Source organism: Grammomys surdaster, unplaced genomic scaffold (assembly GCF_004785775.1).
Source record: "Grammomys surdaster isolate TR1022 unplaced genomic scaffold, NIH_TR_1.0 132751, whole genome shotgun sequence".
In the NCBI taxonomy this organism is placed as follows: Eukaryota; Metazoa; Chordata; class Mammalia; order Rodentia; family Muridae; genus Grammomys; species Grammomys surdaster.
Genome location: NW_021622157.1, coordinates 1 through 8,319, shown reverse-complemented (window position 1 = coordinate 8,319; position 8,319 = coordinate 1). Strand labels below are relative to the sequence as shown.

The following is an 8,319-nucleotide window of genomic DNA, read 5'->3' as shown; positions in this document are numbered from 1 at the left end:
CTGGTGAAGCCAAACTTAAAAAATGTGTAGACACTTTTACTAGTCATTAAACCAGTGTTTCGGGATCGCATGTCCGTGCCCTCTCTAGATTCCAAAGAGGCACCACAGCGTGTCACATACCCCATCTGATTCTGAGGCTATAGATGAAAGATTGGGACAATGGAACATCGCTACCCTGGTCACAGACTTTCTGGTGAGGTTTAGGCCAAAGACACATGGGATGTGACAGTAACACAGAAGGTATTCACACCGTGGGTCACTTAGTCCTATCAACTTACTGAAGATACAGACCCACAGCATCTTCATGTATAAATGTGGCTCTGAGCATGAATCTGGTTTTATGATGCTCTTCAGCCTCCTTCAACCCCTCTCCAGGGAGGTAGCTGGGGAAAGCACATATCACAGAAAACTGGGACCAGAGCTGGAGTCCAGGAAAAGAAGCTATGCAACCACACCCTGCCATGTACTGTGCCCAGGTGTGTATGTGCCCAGTGTAAAGCGCCCAGCACCCAGCAGACTGCAGGAGAGCTCTGTTTCTGGACTTCTGCCCAATAAGCACCAAGAATTCCCCTGAACTCATGCTTTGGCTGGATGAAGCCCAGTCCTGGGACATGCTTTATAGAATGGCCACAATGATGGAAGGTCAGAGGCCCAGGAACCAACCGGCTTCCAGCGACAGCTAAGGAAGAACCAAGTCTAGGCCTGGGCCAGATGACAGGAAGGGGAGGGGGCGGTCCAGACAAGGCCGTGGGAATAGCCCTGCTGCACTCGCGCTACCAGGAGAACCAAAGGCCTGGGGGGGGACCACAGCGGGACGCCTCAGTCCCCGCCCCCACTGGCCTCTCCGGGTCGCGCGTGGGCGCGGCGGGCGCCGATTGGCTGGCGGGCGCGCGGGCGGGGCGGGTGGTGGCGGCGCGGAGGGGCGGGTCACCCCGCAGCCGGCCTCGGCCTCCACCGCTGGTCGCCGAGCCCCGCCCGCGCGCCCGCCGCCACACGTCCCCCGCTGGCGGCCACCATGAGCACAGGACTGCGGTACAAGAGCAAGCTGGCGACCCCAGGTGAGCCCAGCGCCTGTCCGCGTGCCCGCGCGCGCCTTTGTCCCCGCCGCCCGCCCGCCTCTCACCGTCTGTCTCCGTCTCTCCCCTGCCCGCCGGCCCGGACCCTCCCGGACCCGCCCGGACCCGGACCATGACCTGGACCATGCAGAGGACAAGCAGGTATCGGTGCTGCGCCGTTCGGCCGGTGGTGAGACCCGAACGGCTGTCACCCATTGTGGCACCGATGCTGGTGGCGCTCAGGCGTGACCCCGCCCCCGCCGGCCGTCACCCAGCCCTTTGGTGTTAATCGATTGTCTGTAGGGGCAGCGCCGCCGCTCCTGGGACTACGGAGGGGAAGTGTAGGGACAACGCTTGGTTCCCTGACCTGTGTAGCAGGGGCCTAGGCATCTCCCCAGAAAGAGAGGCTAGGATGGGGGCCTCTCTCCTCTAGTCCGGGGTCAGCATCCCCTTCTTAGTCTGATCGGAAGGCCTCGTGTTTGGGGGTCCTGGGTGAGGCTGTAGTTATGACAGGCCAGGAATGGGGTGGGGGGAGGGGTCCACCAGTCTCCTGAGCAATACCATAGGGGGCTCTGCTTACTCTGCTTCATGCCCATGCACCTTTGTGTCTCCTGCACCTAAATGTATGCTCACTAGTCTTTGCCAGAGCCTCTTCCAAGACCTGGAACTTTTAAGGCTCCTCATCTGAGTCATCCTGGTGTCCAGCACTAGCCCTCCAAGCCTTGGGTACAGCCAGGCTGTGGCCTTCCAGAGGGCTAGCCTGATCCTCACCCCAATGAGAGTGCCAGACGACTGTGGAGCTGGTGTGGGTAATCTGAAAATCCAAAGGAGCTGAGGGTTGTGAAACAGAGTGCTGTGGAAGTGGGTGTCCTCTGTGGCTTGAGCTAGGCCATGTTAGAAGATAGGGGGGGGGGAAGGCCAAATTCTGACACCAGAAGGCTTTGGCAAGCCTCATTGGGGATGGACGTTCACTCCTAGCATCGGACCCCAGAGTACTAGACCAGAGTACATCAGGCAGAGCAAAAGCAGCTGGCAGATGGGGTGAGCTGGAGAGTCACAGTCTCCTGGCAGGGACATGCCCCGCCCAAGACTGATGAGGCTCATTGGGAGGGGCTTCCCCAGGAGCCTTCCTAGAGAACTGCCTCCCCGGTAAGCCAGACAAAGCCCGATGGGACACATGCCATGCCGCCTAGCTGTTGTGTAAGGGAGAGGGGGACCTAGGAAGGCAGGGACCTAGGCTTCTCCTAGGCCTCTGGAAGGTCTCCCAAGTCACCTGACTTGGGTACTTGCTGCTTGGCAGCATCCATGTTCTCCTGTCTGTTGTTGCTAGGATGGAGACCCCTCCCCTTCCTGATGAAGTATGAGCCCTTCAGGCCTGCATCTGCCCATCCTCTGGTCAGTTAGGAGCCAGCCTTACACCACCCCTATCCCCAGGCCTGAAGGAAGAGAACACTGGGTCAAGGCAGATGGAGGGAGCCCCAGAACAGTGCCAGAGTTCTGGTGTCTGAGCCGGGGTCCCATGGGCCTGGGGGAGCAGCACATAATCATAATACCTTGGTCCCCAATGTGGCTGCACAGAGCCAGGCTTAACCAGGTCTCTTTCTGACTCTAAATGGGGGAGGGGTAGAGCAGTCTGTGTAGCTGGAGGTGTCTGTCTGCCCTTTGCACCCACACCTCTTCTTGGACAGTGATGAGGACTTTGTTGTTTGTGCCTGCTGCTTCAGAGCCTAGTCATAATTCTAAGGATGGAAAGCCTCAACAGTCTCACACTCGTGAAGAGGTGGGTATAGCTGTGTATGGCTTCATACCCCTGAGGAATATTTGTTGAGCCTCCAAGACTAGAAAAAGGGGAATACAAGGCCCCTCCCTCAAGATTTCTCCAGGGAATACACAGGCAATGATGGCCTGCTTGGGTGATTCTCAGACAAGCTGTTTGACTGGGACTTCCCCTAAGCATGTACATGCCCAATAAACAAGTTGAAAGGCAGCCTAAGACCAACTAGGTCTGTTCAGCATCAGGGTACGGCCCAGCCAAGGCCATCTGTGTGGTCTTCCAGAGATGCCCTAACTCAGCTGGAGACATCAGCCTGTCTAGGTGGATGCTGGACTGACAGCTATATTTGCAGCAGTTGGAGCAGAGGAGGTGGGTTGTGACTCAGTCTAAAGGCTTCCGGTAGGTCAGGCAGGAACCAGTAGCCACTTTCTGAGAGTCAGAACTGGGAGGCTTCTTCTCAGCCCTGGGATGAATGCTCTCCTGTTTCAACTGTGGGCTCAGGCTCTTCCCCAGGTGCTAGTTGCCTTGAGGGGACCTCCATAGCAAGGCCCAGGGTGGAGGCCCCTCCAAGAAGCCAAGAAGATGAGGCTTCATGGAAGAGGGGTGGTACCTGCATGGGGGAGGGAGGTCTCCTGGTTCTTTGCCTACTCTGGACAGTGGCTTGTCTAGTTTCTTGCACCGTGGGGCTGGAGCTCTGATTCTGTTGGGTTTGGAAATGAGGAGGAAGGAAAAGTTTGGTGGCTCACAGCCAATGGCTTCCCAATTCATCAGAACCCTGTGGTTCCTGGAACATCTGGTACCTAAAGTGAAGGCATGTTGTGGGCAGAAGTTTTGCCTAGCTATGGGCTGGCCAGAGCTTCCCAGCTCAGAAGGAAGCCGGCCATCTGAACTCTGGCCACTTCATCCCTCGCACCCTTTAGTTTGTTTTTTGAGATAGAGTCTCACTATGTAGCCCTAAGCTGTCCTGGACCTTCCTACATAGACCAGGCTGACCTAAAACTCACAGACAGCTGTCTGCCTCTGCCTCTCAAGAGCTGAGACTAAAGGCTTGCGCCACTCTGTTCCCCTCGCCCACGGCAGGGCTTAGTAAGGGAGATGCACTCTGTCCTCAGCGTATATGAAGATGCCACGCGGGGAAAGAACTCCCCAATCACTGGCACATGCACAAGCGCAGGGGTGGGGTTAGGAAAGAGTGAGCCCCAAGGGGCGGAGAGGGGTCTGTCTGGAGGCAGTTTGGTCACCGAGGCACAGTTCGGGGTTTTCGGGTGAAGTGTGAGGAGAGCAAGGTCTTGGCTGGGGCCGCTTCCCTCCCGGTTGCGCGTGAGTCCGGAGCGTTCCGCAGCGCCCTCTGGTGGGCGGCAGCGGCGCGGCGTCCCGGAGGCAGTTTCGCGACCGCAGACACCTCGCCGCCCGCCTACGGACGGTCGGGACCCGGCCTCGGGTGCCATGGCTGCGCCCCGGCTCCACGCGGCGTCTCCGCCCGTGCGCCTTGGCCGGGCCCTGCCCATCGCAGCCGTTTTCTCGAGGCTCCGCCTGCGGCCCAATTTCCAGGCGACCGTTTCCCGGCGACGGCGGGCGGGGCGGTCCCCTCTGCCGCTGCCGTGGGCCCGCGAAGCCCCGCCTCGGGCTCGCACTGGAGCCGCTGCTGAGCCTCAACTCAGCCACAGCTCGCGGCCCCGCAGAGGCAAGGGAATGGCTCGCACGACTTCTGAGGTCAGCGGCCTCCCAGGTGGGCGACGCTCCCTCTCCGGGCCTCAGTTCTCGCGACTTCAAAATCCGAGGCAGAAGAGGGCTTAAGAGCAAATTGACCCAGCGTGAGTCGCTCGAGATCGCTGGCCCCGACTGGCCTGACCCTGGTGTAGGGTCGGAACGAGGCCGTCAGGGCCCGCGGGGTGGCCGCGATGGACTCACTGGCAGCACCCCAGGACCGCCTGGTGGAGCAGCTGCTGTCGCCGCGCACCCAGGCCCAGAGGCGGCTCAAGGTGTGTGTGTCTGTGTGTGTGTGTAGAAAGGGTGGAATCTGGGTCATGTATGTAGTCTTGCTTGATCAAGACCCTCTGGCTACCACAGAAGGTGGCAGGGGCTCCCAGGGCAGATGTCCAGCAGGGATAGGTTTAGGCACTGCAGACCCTTTGGCGGGGGAGGCTCTGTACCGCAGTCTATAAATAGCCCTCGCTCCTATGCTGCTTCCGGAACCACCACCCCCAAACCTGGATCTGGGCCAGACAAGCCACCCACCCCTGGATACTCCGGGGATGAGTTTGTGCGGAGGTCTGGCTATTTCCACCTATAGAGGTCCTTGAATGTGTCTGAGGGGTCTCAGTGTGTCCCACATCCACCTCCGCAGATGCCCCTGAGGGCTGACATTCCTCATTCCCCACCACAGTCTTGGGTTTCTGCTGAGGCTGAGGTGGGGTGCCTTTTCCTGCCACCCCCTCACCTACCTTCCTCCTTCCAGCCTCTGCCCTATAGCCCTCACCCCATCTTTGTTGATGAAATGCCCCTTGCTAGGGACTATGCTTTCCGCTCCTCTGAGCAGCATAAGAGATAGGGCCTTGGGCTTCTGCTGGAGATGTAGGATATGCCACTGATGTGCCCCAACCACCCCTGCCCTCAGGACATCGACAAGCAGTACGTTGGCTTTGCCACACTGCCCAACCAGGTGCACCGCAAGTCAGTCAAGAAGGGTTTCGACTTCACGCTCATGGTGGCTGGTGAGTGCTCAAACTTCTGGGTGGAGCCCATGAGGCTGTGGGTCAGAGCATCTCAGCCCAATCTAATCCAGCTCTTCCTGTGGCCAGGCGAGTCCGGTCTGGGGAAGTCCACCCTTGTCCACAGCCTCTTTCTGACTGACCTGTATAAGGACCGGAAACTGCTGAGTGCTGAGGGTGAGTAGCCTTCATGAAGTCCTCACCAATCCACTCACCACTGCCCTGAGAAACCTCAGAGGGCACCCTTACACTCTGCCTGAGGCAAGGGTCCCTGACTGGGGATGAGGAGGAGTGGCCCAGAATATATAGTCAGATAGAGACTGAAGCCAAGGCACCAGGGTGTGTAAGGACAGGGCCCCTTGCTGCCCAGAGAAAAGGTGGAGATAGCCTGCAAATACTCCCTCTTCTACCTCTGCAGAACGCATCAACCAGACAGTAGAGATCCTGAAGCACACGGTTGACATTGAGGAGAAGGGAGTCAAGTTGAAGCTCACCATTGTGGACACGCCCGGATTTGGGGACGCAGTCAACAACTCTGAATGGTGAGGAACAGGTTCCCTGCCCCCAGCTGCCACGACCTAGCAGGCAGCTCTTAGAGCTAGCTTCCTTCTCCCTCCCCTTCTAGTTGGAAGCCCATCACTGACTATGTGGACCAGCAGTTTGAGCAGTATTTCCGCGATGAAAGTGGCCTCAACCGCAAGAATATCCAGGACAACCGGGTGCACTGCTGCCTGTACTTCATCTCCCCCTTCGGACACGGGTGTGTGGCCTGCCCTGGTGCCTGGGCTCAGGGTGGACACTCCTGTCTCCACGTCACTGCCCCTCCTTCTCTCTGCAGACTGAGGCCAGTGGACGTAGGCTTCATGAAGGCGCTGCATGAGAAGGTGAACATTGTTCCCCTCATCGCCAAAGCTGACTGCCTGGTCCCCAGTGAGATCCGGAAGCTGAAGGACAGGGTGAGTCTTTATAGCCAGGGGGGCCTGGCCAAAATCTCCATGGGAGCCTGCCCATGCCAAGTCAAGCTCTCACGTGCTGCAGATACGGGAGGAGATTGACAAGTTTGGGATCCATGTGTACCAGTTTCCAGAATGTGACTCAGATGAAGATGAAGACTTCAAGCAACAGGACCGGGAACTGAAGGTGAGCATGTAAGCAGGAGGGGTGGGGGCAAGGAGGTAGCTGGGTCAGAGCATAGGTAGACCATACAACTCCTGGGGTTGGGGGGGAACTGAGCACCTAGGTGCAAGGTGATCACGGCAGGAATCATTTGTTCAGAAGAGGGACTGTGCCCCAATCTCAAGGGCTACCAGATAAGGAAGTCACTGTATCCCTGTCTAGTCTGTGGTAGGTCATTTGAACCTCCCCTGGGTGCTTCCTAGAGCATTTATCGGTACCATTCTGACCTGCTTTCCAAGAATCAACCCAGAGATGTGTCATGCCCTAGTATCTAGGATTTGGAGCTCCGGAAGGTGGTGGCTTTGAATACCCCAGAGGCCAGAGAGGTTACACAGAGAGCTAAGCCAGGAACTAGGGCCAGAAGCAGATGGGCAGGGCCATCTACCAGTAAGCATAGTCTTGGCTCTGACTTAAACCATGGAGGAAGCCCCGGGAAGCATCCAGTGCCAGAGAAGTGCACAGCCTGGCAGAAAGCCCAAGGCTTTGACACCAGAAGAGGGGCCATGCCATGCAAGGGGGATAATGGCAGTGCTGGAATGGCCTCAGCCTCTGGCCAGCTGCTCTTACAGACTAGGCTGGGCTGGGTCCTTGCTCCCCTTCCCCAGGAAAGTGCACCCTTCGCTGTTATCGGCAGCAACACTGTGGTGGAGGCCAAGGGGCAGCGGGTCCGGGGGCGACTGTACCCCTGGGGGATCGTCGAAGGTGAGATGAGGCAGGAGGCACTGGGTGAGGGGTGGGAGGCTCCCCTAGACTGACACCTACTCATTGTCGCTCCTGCCCACAGTGGAGAATCAGGCGCACTGCGATTTTGTCAAGCTCCGGAACATGCTCATCCGCACTCATATGCACGACCTCAAAGACGTGACGTGTGACGTGCACTATGAAAACTACCGTGCCCACTGCATCCAGCAGATGACCAGGTGGGCCACCCCCACCAGGGCGACCCTCTCACTCTGGCCCTGGCGCCACAGAAGGCCTCCCTGTCCTGAACTTTATCCCAGTACCTAAATCAGCCCAGGGGTCTTAACATTGGCAGGAGCAGGCCAGGCATCTCCCACCCTCCTAAGCTGAACCTCCCAACAAGCACAGCCTTCTCACTCCACAGCAAGCTCACACAGGACAGCCGCATGGAGAGCCCCATCCCTATCCTCCCACTACCCACACCAGATGCGGAGACGGAGAAGCTCATCAGGATGAAGGATGAAGAGGTGGGTGGATCTCAGAAGTAGGGCCAAGATTGTGAAAGGGTAGGGAGGAGAAGCAGAGGGCAGGGCTAGACCTCTCCTATCTTTTCTCACTCTGACTTGGGTCGTCCCCACCACCAGCTGAGGCGCATGCAGGAGATGTTGCAGAAGATGAAGCAGCAAATGCAAGACCAGTGACACCAGCCACAGCCCCAAAGATAGACGGCCGGTTTCAGGGCTGGCTGGCCCTTCCTACCCCTGGATCCCAGACTGTCCTGGATTCCATCCTGGGTTCATCTGGATCTCAGAAGGCCTGGACCTAACCCTAATCCAAAGTGGCTTTGACCAGACTGTTCAGACCTGGAGCTACAAAGCCACAGCCCCCAGATGACCCTAATTTATTCTCAGTATCCACCCTT

General features: G+C 58.0%; 1 protein-coding gene across 2 annotated transcripts; it reads left to right on the top strand.

Moving 5' to 3' along the window:
* Positions 1-994: 994 nt before the first annotated feature.
* On the top strand, positions 995-8,264 carry LOC114615691 (septin-5). Of its 2 annotated transcripts, XM_028761352.1 has the most exons (12): positions 995-1,058; positions 1,207-1,217; positions 5,447-5,543; positions 5,631-5,717; positions 5,959-6,082; positions 6,166-6,300; positions 6,379-6,496; positions 6,579-6,680; positions 7,322-7,418; positions 7,501-7,636; positions 7,822-7,924; positions 8,042-8,264. In XM_028761352.1, the coding sequence occupies exons 1-12, from the start codon at positions 1,016-1,018 to the stop codon at positions 8,096-8,098; spliced, it is 1,110 nt and encodes a 369-aa protein (XP_028617185.1). In that variant the 5' UTR covers positions 995-1,015; the 3' UTR covers positions 8,099-8,264. The 2 variants fall into 2 exon arrangements, with proteins under 2 accessions (XP_028617185.1, XP_028617184.1); XM_028761351.1 differs by having other exon boundaries at positions 6,166-6,496.
* Positions 8,265-8,319: the final 55 nt, after the last annotated feature.